The following is a 21,878-nucleotide window of genomic DNA, read 5'->3' as shown; positions in this document are numbered from 1 at the left end:
AAGGGGAACTAATGTACATTGTTGTCCCACTCTCCCTACCAGCTTAAGCCTTTGGAAATCAAGTGGTTAATCAACAACTACATAGTTACTTCTTGCACTCTTAGATAATCAAAGTACTTTAGGCACAAAATCAAGAAGAAACCAACTTGACAATCTGAGATTTAGTCCTGAATTATATGATTAAGACATATTTGAAGATAACTTCCATAAAAAAGTAAGCATATCGAAAATCATCTGGTGATAAAACTAAATAATTAAAAAGATTGCATCAAACAGCTGATTATGTCCATCATAACATGGAAACTTACTTGATGCTGGACCATATGTTGTACAGTAGAGAGTTTCAAAGTCATGCACTGTTAAACATCCTGATTTTGTTACTGATGCAAGATAGAATCCCTACAGAATTCAAACACAATTTATCAAAAAGCTCAATCTTTCTGAATACAAGGTAAAACGAGTGGGAGATCATAAAAGAATTATAAAATGTTATATGCATAAAAAAAATGATCAAGCTAACAAAGGTTAATGCTCTTGACGATTCTGCGACCATGCTAGACCATCGAACTGCATTCAATTTTCCTGATGTATTATGTAATGCTGTCTAATCTTGTCACTACTTACTCAATAGCTAAGGAATAGTTAAATTTTGCATGAGCTATCAAGCCAATAATAATCTACACACGCTATAACTATTCTCAGATTAGTCAGAATGAAAGCATGATTTCCAATACTCATCCAGATGATTCAAGACTGAGTAAGAAAAAGAATTGCTGGCTTAAGCATTTGAATAGAATAACGGTGGTAGTGATTTATGCCTTTACTGACCAACCATAACATGGACATGATTATCGATGGTTAATATTAGCAACTTGAATGGTCTAAATAATCTTTCTCAGGAGTTGAAGAGGGCTAAAAACTCTGACGCATATATGCTAATGAACCAACATAGCAACTACTGCCAGTTAGCACCAACTCAATCTTGCAGTCTAACTCTTCTATTAAGTATCATGAATTGGCATCTGGAACTTGAAATGTCAGTTATGGAATCCTAGATTTTTTATTAGATATGGTATATATTCAGTGACAGATTTAGGTGGACAATTGTAGCATCCATGAAATCGATAATTCAATACCCAGGAATTTTACAAAACAAGCAAAAAAAAAGAATTTGAGACTTTGGCTTGGAAATTGTTTCACAGCCAACAACAAAAACCAGCCCCAATTTGCCCATAAATAGTAACATGCTAGATCATGTTGAGCTATATAAGACTGAGAAGCAGAATCGGCAACAGCAAAATGCATACATTAGAAAAAGAAAAGGCCTTCCATGTTAATATCCAAACATAAAGTTAAGAAATACCAAAGGTCAACCTTCATGTCAAATTCCAGTCCTGAAATTCCTTCCCTGCAAAAAATTAATAGCAAAAGGTTAATAGTCTTCTGTAGAATACAGGAAAAAGTCCTAGGTGACTGAAAATATAACTGAAGTACCATCTGCATGCAAATAAGATCATTGGGCAACATATAAATAACATGGTACAGAATACAATTGGAGGCAGGAGATATAACGCTACAGCAAACTAAATTTTGGTTTTATTATTTTTTGATGAAAAAAAGAAAATATATCAGCTATAACTTGGGTGGATAACATAAATGTCAACATCAGTGAGTGCAGCTTTAAAAGATCACTGGAGATGATTTGGAATATGACAAAGTGTATATATATTGAAACTTAATATCAAAGAAAAAGATAATATTTTGAAATGAATGTACACTAATAATAATTTGAAATGAATGTGCACTAAGTGTGATTCAAATTATTTGATGCATAACTTAAATTTGCATGGTGTTAAAACTTATAACATGAAGCAGAAGACCATGACATTTTTGAAATCTTGAAATATTAAGATTGAACTAAGATAATTTGGAACACAACTTTGAAAAGGAGAAGCATAAGTGTAGAGATAAGTTAGTGTGCTCCAAAGAGTGATCTGAAAGCTTGTTAGTTCGAGTCCTCTTCTAAACACATGCAACAGGTATCCATGCACTTCTTGGTCTTTTTTCTTCTATTGCAAAGTTGGTTGTAGTTGCAGTATCCTTATCTAAAAGCGAGAAGCAATGTTGTCCTGGCATTAGCAAGAAGGACAACGAAAAAGATGGAGACTTGTTCTTTGAGATTTGTATACTAATATGGTTGGTGCGCATCCTTCTTGTTGCACTGGATGGCTATATAGCACTACTTTGTATTCTAAAAGATTCCATGAACTTGCATCTTCTTTCTGGAATTAAACAAATATGAGTATAAGACCTTGCTTTGCCGCACAGATACATTGTTCAACCAAAAAGTTTTTGGTCATTTTGCCTACTTATGTCCTGGTTTCTTTTTAAGTTTCTTGTTCATCCTGGTCTGTTCCTAGTTCAAGCTTAAGAATCCAACATAACATAGATTATCATACCCTAATCCTAGGATGTATGATTTTATTCAGAAGGAACAAAACAATTGCAACAATGAAGCATCAAATTCCTATAAGGCCTAATTTGCAGAAGATAAATACCTGTATCAGAGGATGACACAATTTATCATGTTTATATCCATTAAGATTCATGAAATATGCCCATTACCATTCATAAAATAACTAAAGATGCGGGTCAACACATCCAAGCTAAAATATAAGGAACATACAAAAACAAATATGTGCTCATAGGTTATCTACAAACATCTACAAGAAGCAGATCTCCAATAAATCCTAAAAACTGTGAAGATAGACGAGACAAAAAAAAAAAAAACTCGAATTCAAATTTTTAATCGCATTTGTCCTTAGAAAAATTTTAAAAAAGGACATGAAACTTTATTGATAAAAAAAAGAGCCACTGACCTTGCATAAGATATCGATGTTTCTTGATTGAAAGCATTAGCCATTCGAGCCATCTGAGAGGCAAAAATTCATAACTAACTTACAAGTAAAATAATTGCAGAGAAATCCTCACCTAGAAGCAGAAAAATCAAAGAGCATTGCCAGAAAATAAGGCAAGGTAGGACCCTTACATGTGTCGGACAGCTATCAGACCTAGTACTGTAATTATGATCAAAAGCCCTAATCTGTTTCAACATAAAGAAAACCCATCAACTTCAAGAAACAAGGAACCAACTCAATGCAGGAAAAAATTATACTAAAAGCAAATAACAAACAGGAAAAGAACAATATCAAGATTAGATCAAGCACCAGATTTCAGGATCTCCACAAAGTGAAACAAAGAACCAATTCAATGCAAGAAAACATTAAACTGAAACGAAGTAAAACAGAAAGGAACCAATTCAACGCAACAAAAATCAAAATCCAGTCAAATCCTAGATTTCAGAACCTCGCATAAAGTGAGACCAGCCAGCTCAAGAAATAAAGAACCAATTCATGGCAAACAAACGTTGTACTGGAAAGAACTACAAACAGGAAGGAGACGATATCAAGATCCTGTCAAACGTCAAACCCTAGCTTTCAGAATCTCGCATTAAAAGAGAGCAGTCAGATTCAAGAATGAAAGAATCAACATTCAAGCAAATACCGTCCTGCGACAACTTACAAACTGAAAAAGAACGGCATCGAGATCCCCCCCGACACCCCGTCAGATTCAAGAAACAAAGAACCAATTCGATGCAATCAAACATTATACCAAAACGAAGTGCGGATGGTAAAAGAACAATATCAAGATCCAGTAAAAACCCTAGATTTCAAACCTAAAGAAAATGAACGGATCAATAGGGAAGTCAGATTCAAGAAACAAAGAACCAATTCGATGCAATCAAACATTATACCAAAACGAATTGCAGATGGGAAAAGAACAATATCAAGATCCAGTAAAAACCCTGGATTTCAAAACTGAAGAAAATGAACGGATCAATAGGGAACTCGAAGCTGAGCTGGAAGGCGAAACCCACCTCAGCGTACGAATCAAGAAGAAGCCGAGAAGCTTCGTGGCGGTGCCTGGAAGAGATCCTTCCATCCAGTTCTAGAGCACTCCGCTTCCATCGAGGCCTTCCACCGCAAGAATACCAGATCGATTCGGACGAGTACGTTTCCATTAAGAATTCGGAGAAATTTCCTCACGATAGATTGGGAATAGAAAGAGGAGAGGAAGTACCTGGAAGAAGGTCTAGAGTTTTCCCCTGGAGGGACTGGGACGACGTATTTGTCCATGGACCGGTCTATCGTCTCTCCGGACACCGGCGGAAAGGAGTCCTGCCAGAGTTGTATGGAAGATGTAGGAGGCAATGTCGGCGGGATTTTCCCGCCAAAATAGTTTTCGGGTTGGTTAGCGACCGGTTCGACTATTGTTTTTTTTTTTTATTGAACCATTGGAGCGTAGCTATATTCGTGCGAACCAAAATATTTATCAGGAGTAGATCCAATATGGTTGGCCATATTAGGGGTGTGTATGGATTAAATCGGGTTGCTTTGGAGCTAAATTCAAAAACAAATTAATTTAAATTGATTTTTTAAAAATAAAGTTGAAACCATGCCAATCATCTATAAAAATTATTTAAAAATAAATCAAAAAATTTGATCCGATTAAATTTGATATATTGGATTAATATTTCATTATATTTATAAATAAATAAAATTTAAAAATTAAAATATATGGGCCAGATTGGATCAATTTGAAGATATAGTTATATGTGTGTAGATATGTATATATATATATATATATATATATATATATATATATATATACACACACATACATAAATGTGTGTGTGTATGTATATATGTGTGTACGTGTGTGTGTGAAAATTCAAATCGAAACCAAATCAAATTTTTAAAAAAAAAATTGATATAACCAAATATATATATATATATATATATATATGTATATATATATATATATATGTATATATATATATATATATGTATATATATGTATATATATATGCATATATATATATATATGTATATATATATATATATATATATATATATATATATATATATATATATATATATATATATATGTATATATGTATATATATATATATATATATATATATATATATATATATATATATATATGTATGTATGTATGATATATGTGTGTGTATATGTATGTATGTATATATGTGTGTACGTGTATATATATATATATACACGTACACACATATATACATACATACATATACACACACATATATCATACATATATATATATATGTATATGTATCAATATATGTGTGTATGTATGTATATGAAAATTCAAATCGAAACCAAATCAAATTTTAAAAAAGAATTGATATAACCAAATATATATATATATATATATATATATATATATGTATGTATGATATATGTGTGTATATGTATGTATGTATATATGTGTGTGTGTATGTATGTATGTATGTACGTATGTATGTATATATATATGTATGTATGTATGTATGTATGTATATATATATATATATGTGTGTGTGTGTGTGTGTATGAAAATTCAAATCAAAACCAAATCAAATTTTAAAAAAAAATTGATATAACCAAATTGAAAAGACCAGCTCAGATCGGATTTGTAGTTTGACTGATTTCTTTTTGCACACCTCTAGCCATATATACGCTATCATTCAATTAACTGCACTATTAATTTTACTAGAAATATGTTCAACTTCAATAGAAAAATTATATTATAATTTTTTGGTAGTTAAAAAGTTTGAACGATCTAAATTATATTTGAACAGATATAACGGTGGGTCAAATACTACTCACTCATTTTTACCTTGGCATTTGTAATCATTTCGATCCGGTGACAAAGGCTTGAATAACAATACTGTTACAATGTTATATGGCTCCCCCTCTACCATTCCAACGGTCATCACAGCTGTTAGTTATGAAAATATGCTTTCAATTTTTTGGTATTAAAATATTTATTATTATAATATCTTTTTAATGGTGGTATAATAGAAAATAATAGATAAACCGAAAAATGTTGCGAGGATGATGACATTATTTTCCCAACTGTTCTCTATTCAATATTTTTGACGGTACAGTTATTTTGAGGAAAATTTGATGCATGGGTCTGAATTTGAAGAAAAAAATGTTGTATTTAAAGAAATGATAAAAGTGAAAAATAATGACTATTAATAATATTATAACAAGTCATTATAACCAAATATCATGATAGTCATTGTTTTTTTATCCTATTATTTTGTAAATAATATAAAGAAAGGGCTGCCACATATATCATGCTCATCATTGTAACCTCCTAAACGCTGCCATTAAAATGTCATGCTCATCATTGTAACCTCCTAAACGCTGCCACATATATCAAAACAGTTAGCTTAGGAAATAAGGGTGTAATTTAATTATAATTGATAGAGCCTTTGGACTAAGCTTGGCTTGTAATTTAATTTATAATTATAATGTTTTTTATCATTTTATCATCAAGCAAAAGAAACCAATCATTGAATCCAAATCACTGGTACACATTGCACCAAATGACACCCCCTAAACTTATATTTAAAAGTTTGATGAGTTCAAGCTAAGCCTAGTTTGATCAGCTTGAATCATGATAACCATCAAGTTGAGATCATTCAAGCTTGAATGCAGCTTGGTTCGAGAGGAGTTTAAATTTTGATCAGTCTAAGTTCAAGCTTTATTAAGCTTCACTTGTTTGGAGCTCGACTTCACTAGTAGATTATATGGTTAAAAATGAATTGTTAGTCAATCATTTGATCAAATTCAATAATTAAGAGTGTGCTAATTATCAATTTATCATTATGCTCTATCAATTTCAATTTTGTTGGGCCCATTTTGGGAGAGAGGAATTTTTTTTTTTTTTTGGTCTTGATTTTGCTTTGAAATGAAGTTTCACACCAGTGAAGCAATTCCAGATTAGGATAATTATGACCAATTATTTCAAACTTACTTCGAGTTGAGCTCAAGCCAAGCTCCATCTACTTAACGGACATCCTATCTAAAATACCATGACATCTAAATGATATTAGTTATTTTGGAACTTGTGATTTATGTATTTTATTCAAGAGAAGAGATTTGATGATTGAATGCAACCCAACCAATCAACAAACATATTTCTTTGGTGGAGGTGGAGGGGAGGCATCCTTTTCTTTGCACTCTTTGGTTGCCCGTGGTTGTAAATGGAAGGGGAACTCTCTCTCCACTAGCTGAAGCCAAGAGGAAAGATTCGAGTACAGTGCATGGAACTGGAGCGTACTTGGTCTATGATGTTGGAACTAGCATTCAAAAATGCAATGGAAAGAGATGGCAGAGGTATGCATATAACCTACTCTTGATGTTAACGATGGACTTGACATTCTGGAGCTGATACATGCAAGACCATTTTTACGAGATATACTACTTCTTTCTCATCCATCTGCATCACCATACAACAAGGATGCAGTGTAAATCAAATGCTAGAACCATGCAACAGCAAATAGAATGCACATTTCAGAAACATCAACTAAGGGGAACTGCTACCATAAAGAGTTCGGAAGTGATCAAATTTGTGCATTTGCCTGATAATCACAGACAACAGAACTCAGCAGATTTCTTCGGATTCCATAACACTGTTCCGGTGCTTCTTTGAGGATTTAAACACAATTCGCCTTTGTATGCATAATCCTGCTTCCATGGGTTCGCGATAGTCCTTACGAGATAAGGCGCCACTAGTAAGCCTATATAGGGGAAGTGCCTAAATTTGGCACTATTTAGCTCGTACCGAACACTGATAAAGACAGAAGGAAGACACAGAGCATAAGCTTAGCCTGCAATATCTGAATCACAGCCATTCAAACACATGGCATATATTGAGAAGTGTTTTCATTCACGAATATGCCAGAGAGTATCACAACTTCTGCAAGTGATTATTGGATAAATAACCGGTTAGGATACACAAACCAAGGTCAGCCTCCTATCTGGATTACGCTTAACAAAGCTTATAAAAAGAACATGAATCAAATTTTGTTTCCTCCAGGCTTATAGCCTACGAGGATCCTTTCTTGCCTTTGAGATTGATCACTGCAAGCTCTTGTTCGACAAAATCTCCAGCACAGATAGGAGGGTACTTGCTTGCTTCCGGTGCCACAGCAAAATGGCCTAGTGGCTTTAGCGTTGCATCAGAAGCGATATGTGCGAAGAGCTAGGCAAGGACCAACGCAGAGAGGAAAAGGCAATTAATCAAGTGACCCAGGAGCAACAGAAGGGAAGGGGGGAGCAAATGAGAGATCAATTCTCATACAAAATTACGTCAGCTTAACAGGCAGATTGTAGTGCTTACTGTTGAAGAGACCCTCCACAGGCTGTGGTTTTGCTGTCGGGCCAGTTCAATAGCTTCGAGCGTCCTCTTAGTCACAACAACCTCATGCATTCCAGCTAAACACTCACCCCCCGTCAGCCACTCTAGCTGTATACAAGCACAACCATCAACTGAGCTATTCAGCATGATATCCTTAGATTTCTGTTCCTTTGACAGGAAATTTTCATGCTATCGAGGACAATTAGCCAGCCTCATTGACTATAGCGAGTATTATGCTGTCATGCAGCAAGCAGATCCAGCACTAGTGTTGTCATAGTCCAGTCATATACCAGCATATTATGAAACGTAAAGAATGACAAAATGAAAAGGATAAATAATAAAGTAGCCGGAGATGACAAAGGATACTGATATAAGACTATCACTTGGTTGGTTCAATTTGGCATCTATGGTTGTCTTGGTTTGTACGTCTCATGGTATTACAGATATTTTAGTGCATTACCAATGTGATATTTGATTCCTAATAATAGTTGAAATTTGAACTCGAAATACTATAGTTGTGATGCTTTTGAATGTGGCATTAGCAAAGAGCAAAAGCATAGTTCACCTGTTTTCCTGTTTGAATGAGAAGGCACCCAACAGGGACCTTCACTTCCATTTTCTGTCCACTTCGCAACCAGATATTGAGGCCAGGAAATCTGCTCCTGCCATGTATAGTTAAGAAATTGAGGTCATAATGATATCCTGCAAATACTGTGTCCTCAGTTCCATGATGCTGAAGATCACTTCCTGTTGGAGCAAGGAGGTGAGGTCCCTAGTTTCAAAGAAAACGTAAAACCTTGTAAGAGAAGGAACATAGACATGATATTGAGAGTAACACTGAAGGTAAAAAAAAAATATGGTTGGTAAGATGTAATAGTTGACTAATGCATGAAAAGGTTCAGTTTAAATACTCCATCAAAAAGTGTTTGCTTTATTTAAACTGCTTCCATACAAATATTCCTAACTAAAAACACTGATTAAACTCATTACCATCAACTTTCAGGTTTTTCCACAGTTAAAGGTCAAATATTGTAGTTTTTCCTGAAATAAGAAACGGTAATGTCAACATAAAAGGTTTGATTGTACCACCAAACACTCAATAAAGCAAAGAATAGGCTTCTTCTATCTTGAACAAAATTTATGCATAAAACATAAACAATAATGGTGAATTTTAAAAGGCTGCCACAAAAGATAGTGCGAGCAAAGCTGTAATTTCAGACGATCATATTCCACCTCAAAATGATAATCAAGCTGGAAAAGTAAATAAATCCCAATGCCGAATATTTTAAAAACAAGCAGAGTGAAATATGCAGTCATGACGTATTCTCTTAAACAAGGTACGTCATATTGTAATGGTATAGGGCATATCGATCCATACTGGTTTGGGACCGGTGCATAATGAGGCGGTGTTGGTACTGAACCAGCCCCCATTCCGGACATATCAACATATTGATAGGGTGGCACTAGTACAAAGGCTGGTATCAAGATGGCATACCATGCTCATAACTATTAGATTAATTGAATTTAGTAAAATATCACCAAGAAGCGCATGATGTTGCCAAGATCATATCGGTTAATCCCATGATTCCAAAAGATAATGCCTATAAAAATTTTAATATAAATACATGAGAAATCCCCATGCCATTGTCTAAACACAAGATAGTAATATTTACACCTTACAATCAGCAATCTATGAGATCCTTGCTGGTTTATGATACATATTAGCCAGTACATGCTCTTTAAAAGTCGCCTCCTGCCATGTTGGTGTCTAGCTCATCTTCACTTGCAAAGGTCATAATATGAAGAGGTCACCAAAACCAGTATGAAGTTGTTTTTCTTCAAAATGTTGCATTTCGTGCATCGCCAGATAATCTTGGAAGGTAATGTGGATTGCCTTCAGGATGGATTACCATCATTAAATTGCCAATAATGTTGATTACTGTGTTTGGTATACACAAATAATGTTGTAGTAAAATTATTGAAAATCTTGATTGACATGTTTGGTATAACAATCAGATTACCAATAATGTGAAATCAAATTTCCAAAATACCCCCAATAATTTTGTCCGAATGCTCTTCTTTTTCTTTGGTGAGAAGTGGCAGGAGTAGTGTGGGTGTGGTGGTAGCACAAAGAAGCGGCAGGCCAGTGGGTGTGGGGAACCGAGGGCACTGGAGATGGGTGGGGGAGAGTGCGGGCGCATGTGGAGCCATGGGGGTGGTGGAGATGGGCGTGGAGGAGCCACGGGGGGGGTGGTGGGGGACAAGGGCAGAGGACCCACAAGCAGGCAAAGGAAGACGGAGAAGCCGCAAATCGGGGGCGCACATGGAGGGGGGTGGGGGTGAGGAGGGAGGGTTGGGCAATGGGTTTTGTGTGATTTTTTTGAGGGATAATTTTGTTCAAATTTTTTATTGCAACATTGCCAAAGAAGTGGTAATCTGGATAGCTACCCCTCCCCAAAGCAATCCAGATTGCCCATGAGGCAATCTGGATTGCCGTTCGAAAAGCATACTAAACGCAGTAATTCAGATTACCACATTAAATTACCAGCAATCTGGATAGATTGCCAGCTATCAAACGCAACCTAAAAGCAATATTTAGAAATAGATGGCAATACCAGAAATAAGAACAAAAATGAAGTAACTACAAAGCAGGTAGATCTCTTCTAAGTCCATAGTCCTCAGTCTGTGTAGTTTGTCTTACAAGCTGAAAGAAAAAACCAATCTATCCGCCTTCCTTTACAACCACTCACCAGCAACCATCAACCTCAGAAAGACACAAGAAAGGGGGCGCCCTTTACTTCTTTTTCTTTGCCATATGTACTTTATGACTCTATTTTATAATGAAACACAAACTACTGCAAATAAAGTTGAAGTGAGAATAAAACATATACCAAAATTTAATAGGCAACAATGAAGTGAAAAAGGTTAGATTATCTAGATTCAGTGGAAAGTTGTTTTACAAGACATGAAATTAGTAATGCCGTATGGGTTGGTATCTTAGCCAATAAAGAGGGTAAGCTTAGAAATGGTGAGACTGGTATTTTTTTTAAACAAAATTGAGGTAAGTGGCGAATTCACATGAAGGGTGGATACTTCAGAAATTTTTCTTAGAAAAAGGGAACAAAAACCGTTAGACAGACCAAAAAGGAACGCAACTAAAAATGCCTTGGAGCGAGTTTATTTCATTATAATGTGACTATAACATAGCCAAACAGGGGACGGATGGAGATTTTATATATAGGTGGTAACATATTTGCTAAGACATGCATTAAAGCAGCTTTTTACATTTTTATGTAGATAAATGGAAAGACAGATGAAGGATCTCCAAGATATAAGAAGTTATTGACACAAAATTATGAGAGGTGTATATGAAGCTGATATGATAGACCTTAAGGAGAAAGGAAATTTTGCCCAAAAGAAAGGAGGACAAAAGATGTAGCTAAGAATATTGAGTGGATTAGTTCGTTAAAATGAAAGAAAATATACATAAGAAGAGTATGAAATAGATCAATACATTAAGATGGGTTATGGGGGAATTAGGACCTTAGAAAAGATTCGTACCATTCAAAAACAAAGAAATCAAGCAAATAAGTTAATAAGCACCATGCATTCCTCATTCTTATGTGTTAGGACTCAATCAATGAATAAATTTGTAAACATTGTCTTGGATGTTCTGCACTTTGTATTGCTATGAGGTGCATCAGCATGAAATAACAGGTTCAGGGATGCTTCGCATAGACTCATCAAATTCCAAGTTCTCCAGGCCAAAGAATTAAGATGTTCTATACCGGCTTAGACATCTAGAATTATGAAAGTCGTGATTTTCTATATTTGCTAGTTGTAATATACCAGATTGCAAGACTATTTTAAGACATATTGTAATAGATAATTTAGGTTACAAATAAAAAGTTGAGGATTTTCTTCATAATATCATTAAACAGCTAACTACTATTGTTGTCTCTCAAAGTTCACAAGGAGAAGAAATGAGCATAAACAAGGGAAGTTGAACAATTTCATCTTCATTTTTATACCACAAAAGGTGGAGAAAATCTTTCTTGATGAAGAATTATAAAGGCTCGTGGCATATTCCCTAGGCTAGATCAGATCTGGAACTAGGATGTTTAAGGTCTTATAGGACAGTGGGTTGATGACAATGTTGATGCCTTAGAATTCTTCTTATGTCTCAAAGACAGTATTTAGGAGCACAAGTGGGATATCAACTCAATATGAAGCATTGGGAGGGTTAAACAGGGGCACTGAATTGGAGAAGGTAGGACTTGTTTTTAAAAGATTTACAAGAGCTTGGATCTTTAATGCTTGATTGGTGTCAAATTCCTGTATATATATGAACTGGTAGGGTGAGACTTGGCACAATAGTAACGTTGGTCCATTGTGACCTAGAGGTCACAAGTTTCAAACATAGAAACAGCCTCTAAAGGGTAAGCTACATATATCTGACCCTCCACAGACCTCAAAATTGCACCAGCCTCATGCACATTTTTTTTTTTGGTATGTATGAATTGTGAAGCTCCATGATACAAGGACTTTGGATTCTCCAGAGACTACAAACCATTTCACAGAGAACAAATGGAACCAAAGTTAAAGCACTAACTAAGCATTCTACAGAGATGGCCATGTTTTAAATCATGATGCATGTTTAACTTATCTGAGTTCTCTTCAGTAGCCACTGTATTTAGTCTGACAATTAATACTTAAATGGTGCACTGGTTTCCATTAATAGGAACATGGTAACATGATTAATTGCTCTCTTTAGTCAATTCTAACATTTAGCTTCCGAGAACTATCTAAGCCTATGGGATGTCACTATGTCATGTCAGTTTGAATGCCATCAAAGTAGATGATTGCTCGAGATCTTGTCCTGGGGATGCAGAAAATCTGTCAGAATCAAGCCTCCACCATCATGTGCCAATATGGGGCTAAAAACAAATTCTCTATACATTGATAAGGTAAGTAATCAACCCAAAAATGGGTATAATTGGCTAAGAAGATTCTCTTGCTCTATAGGAAAAAAATAGTGAGCTCAAGTAGCCCCATCCTGCCCATAATTAATATTATAAATCTCATGCATTCATACATATCAAGTGCTACCCATCCTTAAGTTGATTTACTTGCCATTATATCTACCATTTAAATACTTATAGGCCCTTGATCCATTTGACACATTTCTTTGTTACTCTCCTTACTAGTGCCTCTCATGATATTTGGACATGGCTATACCATGCAGATTCATCAAGCCACCTAACCAATGAAGCTCTAGACAGCCTACACTACCTAGCAAGTGCAACTGAAGTTGAAAATCTGTATAACTTGCCAGGACATTCAACAAATGTAAGATTACTTGGCACTACATATAGTATTATTAATCAGTTTGCACTAGTAAATTAAAAAAGCTTGTAACATAACGAGAAATTTGCATTGCAAGCTTGGTTTTCATTGATTAGAAAGCATAAGTGACAATCTGCAACAATATGTCACAGGTACCTGTTTCATCAAAGAAGTGAATGCATCCTTCGACAAGCCAAAACCAATTGCAGCCATCTCAGCAACAACCTGCACCAGAATATGCATCATATAAAATTATAGTCTGGAGTATATAACCTGCCACATCAGAAGGCAACATAAAAAAATTGTTTTAGTAGAAAAGGCTACTGGTGTTGTACCTCGATTGCAGCTATCATCTTGAATCCCCATAGGTCCATGGTTTCTTTCCACTCAGAGAACCCTTCTGGTATGACAGGTTCAGAATTTAGTTCCTGCATGAAAGAGAACAATACTTCCACAACCATGTAGACAAAAATATTTTGATTTAAAATAAATGTACACAGAAAGATCTTGCTAGAAAGAAATGCGCAACACGTGACACCTGAAAGCGGGTATTTGCTGGTCGAGGACCTATCCTCCACATGTATCGCCATTTAGGATCTGGTCCTGTAGGAGTGAAAGGCTGAAACTCCTCTGGCATCATTTTTATTTTTTCTTGCATGTCCTTATCCACCAGACTTCGTGGTATCTCCACTCCTTCAGGTGTTACACCAACCTGTTGCCACTCAACAGAAACGTCACAGGTAAATATGACAATGAACAGTGAAAAACAAAAATGGTGCTTGTCTCTAACAACAGTTCAGTGCTAATATTTTTATTTATTTTTTTCTGACAGAAAATGAGTCATAATGAAACTAAAATGATACACCAAAATATCATGGTCTGTACATGTATATTATGACTATGGATTAAATCACCCATTTCTTAGGCTACATCAGTTTTTCCATTTGAGATAATCTTGCAGATCTCCATATGCTTAAAGTGGATGGTCAGTAAGGTGGTTAGTTGTCCTAGGTTTCATAGGAACCTTATAAGAAAGTTGTCAGAAATTAATTTCATTGTGAGGCTTCATTTTAATAATGATGATCAACAAAAGGCGAGGACAGATAACTTGCAAAAAATTTTTTGAAACAGGACTTGAAACTTTTAGATTTGACAAAGAAGGTGATCCCAATAGGGAATGGATGGTGGAGAACATTCATAAGGCCAAGCCTAAACATTAGGGATAAGGAGATGAGATATTCTGAGAAATCTATGCTTCAGACAGAGACTAAACAAAATGAGGTGGATAAGGAACCTAACTCAGTAATATTGTGATGTCTATTAGCCTCAGGATTCTCAAGAGTTCCTCCTTGTACCACAAATATATTAAAGAAGCATTCCTATATCAGCAACACTAATCCTAGCATCTGCTTGATTAAAAAGAGGGTCAGAAGTTTGCTCATGATGTGTAACAAAAAATGTCACAACCACAGTTTGTACTGGGAGTGAAGATGAATGAATTTTTTTACCAATAATTTGTGTTCCCACTAAGATGGCAGTTATCTGATCTTTGTTTTTCTGCACATCATTAAACATTAGCATGTCCCTTGTATTCACTTGTATGTTTCTCTTCTGTTAGCATTAATTTTTTGAGCAAACTGTGGAAATCAAATTTGAATTAAGAAACACATCATATTGTACTCAGAACATATGAAAATTCCCAAAGTGTTGTAGCAGTCACTTTATAATTTCTTTTACTCACCTAAACTTAACTTGGTTTTTAGTTACCCAGTGTCACTTAATTTATAAAGAAAAGTCAAAAGTCAGTATCTTAAATCATGTAACTAGGCGGGGAAAGTGCAAGGGAGATAACCCAATCTCAACCAACCATTAAATAGAAAGCCTAATGCTATCCATATCAAGTCTATACCACTAATCAAAGTTTGAGAAAGCTCTTCATGGCCAATTTTCAATCTAACTTCAACCCTTCAAATTAGTCTTCAGAGACCAGATCCGGCCTTGACAACTTCGGGAAAGAGAATGACATGCCATAAGATCTAAAAGGCTAGTCGGCATATAGGAAGATGACATATTTTTGCTTGCGCAATGTAACGAGTACCCTCCGAGACTTCCTGAGACTTGAAGAGCTTCAAAATTTAATTTAGAAAATTACATTCGACTCCGAGGCACAAGTCAACAGTTAACGAGCCAGAAATAACACATGATGCACAGGATGGCACGACCACAAGACCAAGTTTATATACTGTTGGGATATACCGACTGACCCCCGTATGCCGACTTATCCTCGGACCGGTCCGACCAACGCCCGACTCTACCGACCGGACCGACAACGACTCCGACAACGACTCCCACAATGACTGCCGATAATGGCTGCCGACAATATCCGGCCGAAGGTATGCCGGCCGAACAGACCCATACTGTTCCCGACTGGCCGAGCGGCCGAACCCATATCACCGACTCACTGTCGGGGGTGGCAGCCGACGTCCGACTGGACGAACGGCCAAACCCATATCACCGACTCACTGTCGGGGGTGGCAGCCGACATCCGACTTTCACAAGGCACCAGATCAGCCGACGGTGTCTCCGAGTCACCACCCGACGACCCGACAGCCGAATACCGATATATAGTCGGCCAGCCTGCCCAAATGCCGTACAACCGCTATGAGCTGTTCTCCTGCCAAGGACATGCTGTACGACCGCCGTGGGACGCTGTCCTGCTAAGGACATGGGTTAATGACCTGACAACCCACGCCGATTTGACAGCCCCCGGCGATTTGACAACTCCCCAGTTGTCTGCACCATTAATGGCGGGACCATACCGCATTCTACTATAAAACGGGGTAAGGCAACAGTCTTGATAAGCTTTCTCAAGCATGGGTAAGTGCCTCTAAGCTCTTGAGCTCTCTAGCTCTCTCTCCCTCTCGCTGAGTTCCACTGTTGCCTAGTCTCCTCTCTGACTTGACTGTTGGAGGGTCCCCACCGGAGGCATCTCCGATCAGTGAGGACTTTTCTTGCAAGTGCGCGACACCGACGATCAGGCGACGGAGAGATTGGCCGCAACAGATTTGGCGCGCCAGGTAGGAATCGACAGAAGTAAGACAGCAAGCTCTACAGAGCTTGAAAAATCTCTCGAGATGACGAAAACCAGGGCTCAGCGATCGAGAACTACCGAGTCGGCGAGGCACTCTTCTCGCCGAGAAGAGGCCCCTCCTTCACTCTCCATGACGGAACCCAGCTCTCCGCATCCGGTGGTGACCACGGAGGCGCAGATCGCAGCGATCGTGCGGCATATGACCGTTCTGACGAACGCGATCAAAAACCTCCAACAACAACTGATCCAGTTGCCGCAACCGCCGGCGGAACAACCGGCGGCACACCCTATGCCGTCCAGAAGCAGCTGCCGACGCCCGCATCAACTTCCGTCTCCTCCTCAAGAGCAGCTGTCTCAGCACTCCCACCGAGGAGCGAGGCGGCCACGGCGCGACACCCACCGGTCTCGGCATCCTTCTCCTTCCCAACTGGAGCAGGCGAGGAAGGAGAAGCGGCCGCGGACACCGTCCGCCTCACTCTCAAGTTCGTCGGGAGGTTCAACCCCGAAGGTTTCTCAACACCGACGGTTGGACGACTACGAACATAAGTTTGAAGAGATCGACTGTCGGCTTGCCCAGCTCTAGGCGAATGGTCAGAAGTCTTTGAACGATGTCGACTTCCGGACCACCCAACCTCTCTCCCGATTTATCCTCGACGAACCGATCCCTAGTCGGTTCAAGATGCCTCATGTGGAGCCATACAACAGCTCCACCGACCCAGTTGACCATCTGGAGAGCTACAAAGCTCTCATGACAATTTAAGGGGCAACCGATGCCCTCCTCTGTATCGGCTTCCCCACCGCGCTTCGTAAAGCTGCCAAAGCCTGGTACTCCAGCCTCCGCTCAGAGAGTATCCAATCCTTCGGATAGCTCGAGCATTCTTTCGTGGCCCATTTCAACACCAGCCGGAAACCGCCGGGAACCTCGGACAGTCTTTTCTCCCTCAAGCAGGGAGAAAATGAGACACTCCGACACTTTGTGGCCCGATTCAAACACTTGAGGTCCGGAACCTCAACGAAGACATGGCTATCTCGGCCATGAATAGGGGGTTAAAGGGATCCCGATTCACATATTTCTTGGACAAGATCCTCTCCCGGACGTATGCCGAATTACTGGAGCACGCGTATAAATACATACGTGCGGACGAAGGAGCTTCCGACCGGCGCCTGACCGAGAGCACGGGCCAGAAAGAGAAGCGGAGAAAAATCAGGCTCCTGCTATACCCAACAGGCCCCACCGATAGACGGATCTCGCTCCGACGATGGAGTCTGAGACCGACGCATCACAGGTATGACTCCTACACCCCTCTCTCCGCTCCTCGTGCGCAGATCCTGATGGAGATCGAAAGAGCGGAATATCTACGATGGCCTTGGCCTGTGAAGGCAAAAGGCTTCAACCAACACGGCTCGATCGCCGATCGCCGAATCTACGGCTCGATCGTCGATCGTCGAATCTACGTCAAATCTACGTCTTGATCGCCGAACCGACGACGTCGGCCTCTTAAGGCAAAAGACCTCGACCAACGTGGCTCGACCGTCGAACCAACAGCTCGACCGCCGAATCTACGGCTCAATCGCCGATCGTCGAATCTACGGCTCGATCACCGATCGCCGAATCTACACCGCATCTACGTCTTGATCGCCGAACCGACCGCCTCGGCCTCTGAAGGCAAAAGGCCTCGACCAACGCGATCGCCGAATCTATGGTTCGATCGTCAATCGTCGAATCTACGGCTCGATCACCGATCGTCGAACCGACGGCCTCGACCTCTGAAGGCAAAAGGCCTCGACCAACGCGGCTCGATCGCCGAATCTACGGCTCGATCACCGATCGCCGAATCTACGGCTCGATCGCCGAATCTACGTCTTGATCGCCGAACTGATGGCCTCGGCCTCTGAAGGCAAAAAACCTCGACCAACGTGGCTCGATCGTCGAATCTACGGCTCGATCGTCGATCACCGAATCTACGGCTCGATCATCGATCATCAAACCGACGGCCTCGGCCTTTGAAGGCAAAAGGCCTCGACCAACGCAGTCCGATCACCGAATCTACAGCTCGATCACCGATCGCCGAATCTACGGCTCGATCACCGATCGTCGAATCTACAGCTCGATCACCGATCGCCGAATCTACGGCTCGATCACCGATCGTCGAACCGACGGCCTCGGCCTCTGAAGACAAAAGGCCTCGACCAACGCGGCCCGATCGTCGAATCTACGGCTCGATCGTCGATCGCCGAATCTACGGCTCGATCACCGAACCGACGGCCTCGACCTCTGAAGGCAAAAGACCTCAACCAACACGGCTCGATCGCCGAACCTACGGCTCGATCGCCGATCGCCGAATCTACGACTCGATCGCCGAACCAACGGCCTCCGCCTCTGAAGGCAAAGGGCTTCGACCAACGCGGTTGGCTAACTTGCCGACTTAGCTTCGACTAAGAAGGGCAAAATGCCAAGACGACCGCAGTCGCGCTCGCGACATACTGACTTGGTCACGACTGGTCGAAGGATATTCGGCTTGTCACTGTTTATCACGCACCGCGACGTACCCACCCGATCAAGATCCGGACAACGGGTATTCGACTTGCGACATACCGACTTGATCACGACCGATCGAAAGATATTCGGCTTGCCACCGTTTATCATACGTCCCCACGTGCTACCCCGACCAAGAGCCGGACAACGGATATTCGACTTGTCATCGTTATCCTATCCGAATACGTCAGACGCTACTCAACTATCAGACTCTACGAAATGATCATGTCATGCTACGTTCGAAGGTTGGCCGACATCCGACCCGACATGCACGCTTGACCTACAGTCGGGACGACTGATATCGGATCGTTCGTTGGTACGGTCGCCAGAGTCGGAGCAAGACGTGACGGAAAATCACTCCTTTCGCCCAAAGCCATCGCCCACGTGTTCACGCGGGCCAACACGACATCGGACTCAGGAGTGAGGGGTGCAACTATTGGGATATACCGACTGACCCCCGTACGTCGACTTATCCTCGGACCGGTCCGACTGACGCCCGAGTCTACCGACCGGACCGACAACGACTCCGACAACGACTCCGATAATGATTGCCGACAATGACTGCCGACAATATCCGACCAAAAGTATGCCGGCCGAACAGATCCATACTGTTCCCGACTGACCGAGCGGCCGACCCCATATCACCGACTCACTGTCGGGAGTGGCAGCTGGCGGCCGAACCCATATCACCAACTCACTGTCGGGGGCGGCAGCCGACGTCCGACTTTCACAAGGCACCAGATCAGCCGACGGTGTCTCCGAGTCACCACCCGACGACCCGACGATCCGACAGCCGAATACCGCCATATAGTCGGCCAACCCGTCCAAATGCCGTACAACCGCTATGGACTGTTTTCCTACCAAGGACACGCTATACGACCATCGTGGGGCGCTGTCCTGCTAAGGACATAGGTTAATGACCTGACAACCCACGCTGATTTGACAGCCCCCGGCGATTTAACAACTCTCCAGTTATCTGCACCATTAATGGCGGGACCATACCGCATTCTACTATAAAACGAGGTAAGACAACAGTCTTGATAAGCTTTCTCAAGCATGGATAAGCGCCTCTAAGCTCTTGAGCTCTCTAGCTCTCTCTCCCTCTCGCTGAGTTCCACTGTTGCCTAGTCTCCTCTCTGACTTGACCGTCGGAGGATCCCCGCCGGAGGCATCTTCGATTAGTGAGGACTTTTCTTGCAGGTGCGCAACACCTACGATCGGACGATGAGGGATTGGCCGCAACATATACATGCAAGAGAAAATAACCTCTTTTTTTTTCCACAATTGCACATATAATCTTGAAAAAAAAAAACAGAGAGAGAGAGAAGAAGAAGAAGAAAAATCAAATCCAGCTACATCAAATTTCAACGAATCCTAAACTTCGATTACATCCTTAAACTACAATGTCAAACATCAAAATAAATAAATAAATAAATCTCAAAAATAATGAAGCGGCGACTTTTCCCTTACGATGCTACCAAAAAATTCTTTTAGAAAAAGGGGAAAACAAGAAGAACAAGGGGACCTGGTAATGGAGGTGGGGGCGTTCTTGGAGGCGCTTGAATTCCTCGGATCGCTCGAAGTACCTCTCCATCATATCAAGGAACCGATCGTTGTCCTCGGCGGAGCAGCGGGGGTCCTTCACCAGGAGAGCCCCAGTGTCCCTCAGGCTTCTGCTCACTACCGCGCATAGCTCCCTCAGCTCCTCGTTCACCGCCGCCGGATCGCGGGATCCGGCGATCGCCAGGTACGGGGCAAGATCCACAACAGGCAGGTCCATCGCCCTAGGTTACCGATATTCGGAGGCGGCGATCACTGCGCCGCTAAATTGGCGTCGTCCTCGAGTGGCGGGAGAATAAATTTATGAAGAGGGAAAGCAAGAGTCCGACTGGAATCACGAGAGCGAGGCGTACCCGACTCATGATGGGAAACCAGGGGAGCACGAAATCAGGTTGGCTGGTGGAGTAGGGAACTGCAACAGCTACACGTTTCCCAGCGTGGAAGTAGGTAGGGTTGAAAATGAGCCGGATCGGATTGGGCCATATTTTTATCTGAGCTCGATTTAAATTTTTTTTTTTGTGAACTTCGGATCCAGTCTAGATTTAAAAATTTTTAAAATTTTAAAATTCGAATCCGATCCAAACTCAAATTTAAATTCGATCTGAATTTAATTTGATCGATCCGAGCTTCAACTCGAGCCCAAGATACGGCCCAAACCCCTCCCTCTCACTCTATTTCTCTCTTCTTCCTCTATCTCCCTCTCTCAAAACTTCCACCCATCTCGTGTAATCCTTCCTGATCGTCGGTGGAGCACCGTCAAAACTGACGGAAAAACCCAATGGCTGTTGTGGCATGACGAGCCAGAAAAAGCGAAAGGCGATCCGCGAGAGTGAGGAGGAGGCCGAGATCGAGAAAAGGGAAGAGAAGGCATTCAAGGTTGGAGGCCACCGCCTCACGGAAAGCCACGGAGAAAGAGGATGCCTGGAGGAGGAGGATGCCCTCAGGGATCTCTGGGGATGACTGGGGCTTGGGGGTGGTTAGGAGAGATCGGAAGAGCGCCGTATCGTGAGGAGGAGGAGGCCGCATCGTGGAGAGGGAGAGGAGCAGGAGAGC

The 21,878-nt window shown here is 40.6% G+C and overlaps 2 protein-coding genes across 3 annotated transcripts in view; both read right to left on the bottom strand.

Moving 5' to 3' along the window:
• LOC105050227 (uncharacterized) overlaps window positions 1-4,514 on the bottom strand; it is a 48,396-nt gene extending 43,882 nt beyond the window's left edge. Inside the window, exons 1-6 of one of the 2 annotated variants that reach the window (XR_012134012.1) lie at window positions 4,141-4,514; window positions 3,938-4,034; window positions 3,050-3,103; window positions 2,880-2,932; window positions 1,375-1,408; window positions 309-399 (exon numbers count right to left, since the gene is read on the bottom strand). Coding sequence is in view for 1 of the 2 variants with exons in the window: in XM_010930163.4 (XP_010928465.1) it covers window positions 309-399; window positions 1,375-1,408; window positions 2,880-2,932; window positions 3,050-3,103; window positions 3,938-4,034; window positions 4,141-4,196 (385 nt within the window). In the remaining variant the exon portion in view is untranslated. The remainder of the gene's footprint in view (window positions 1-308; window positions 400-1,374; window positions 1,409-2,879; window positions 2,933-3,049; window positions 3,104-3,937; window positions 4,035-4,140) is intronic. The other variant, XM_010930163.4, reaches the window with a different exon arrangement.
• Window positions 4,515-7,802: 3,288 nt separating this feature from the next.
• On the bottom strand, window positions 7,803-21,256 carry LOC105050226 (uncharacterized). The gene is made up of 7 exons (XM_010930162.4): window positions 20,791-21,256; window positions 14,177-14,350; window positions 13,974-14,066; window positions 13,795-13,863; window positions 8,858-9,064; window positions 8,275-8,400; window positions 7,803-8,136 (listed from the first exon to the last, which is right to left on the bottom strand). Exons 1-7 carry the CDS (start codon window positions 21,043-21,045, stop codon window positions 7,981-7,983), a joined length of 1,080 nt encoding a protein of 359 aa, XP_010928464.1. The 5' UTR covers window positions 21,046-21,256; the 3' UTR covers window positions 7,803-7,980.
• Between the last annotated feature and the right edge of the window lie 622 nt (window positions 21,257-21,878).

Source organism: Elaeis guineensis, chromosome 8 (assembly GCF_000442705.2).
Source record: "Elaeis guineensis isolate ETL-2024a chromosome 8, EG11, whole genome shotgun sequence".
Classification (NCBI taxonomy): Eukaryota; Viridiplantae; Streptophyta; class Magnoliopsida; order Arecales; family Arecaceae; genus Elaeis; species Elaeis guineensis.
The sequence above is the reverse complement of the archived record's forward strand: the minus strand, read 5'-3'. Positions and strand labels throughout refer to the sequence as shown.

What these genes read in the sequence shown, in the direction of transcription:
- LOC105050226 (XM_010930162.4), bottom strand. Translation starts at nt 21,045, where the DNA reads ATGGACCTGCCTGTTGTGGATCTTGCCCCGTACCTGGCGATCGCCGGA. An exon ending in CAGCAAATACCCGCTTTCAG is followed by an intron (nt 14,067 to 14,176) that starts GTGTCACGTGTT and finishes TCTTTCATGCAG; the next exon opens with GAACTAAATTCTGAACCTGT. An exon ending in TCATTCAAACAGGAAAACAG is followed by an intron (nt 8,401 to 8,857) that starts GTGAACTATGCT and finishes GCTTGTATACAG; the next exon opens with CTAGAGTGGCTGACGGGGGG.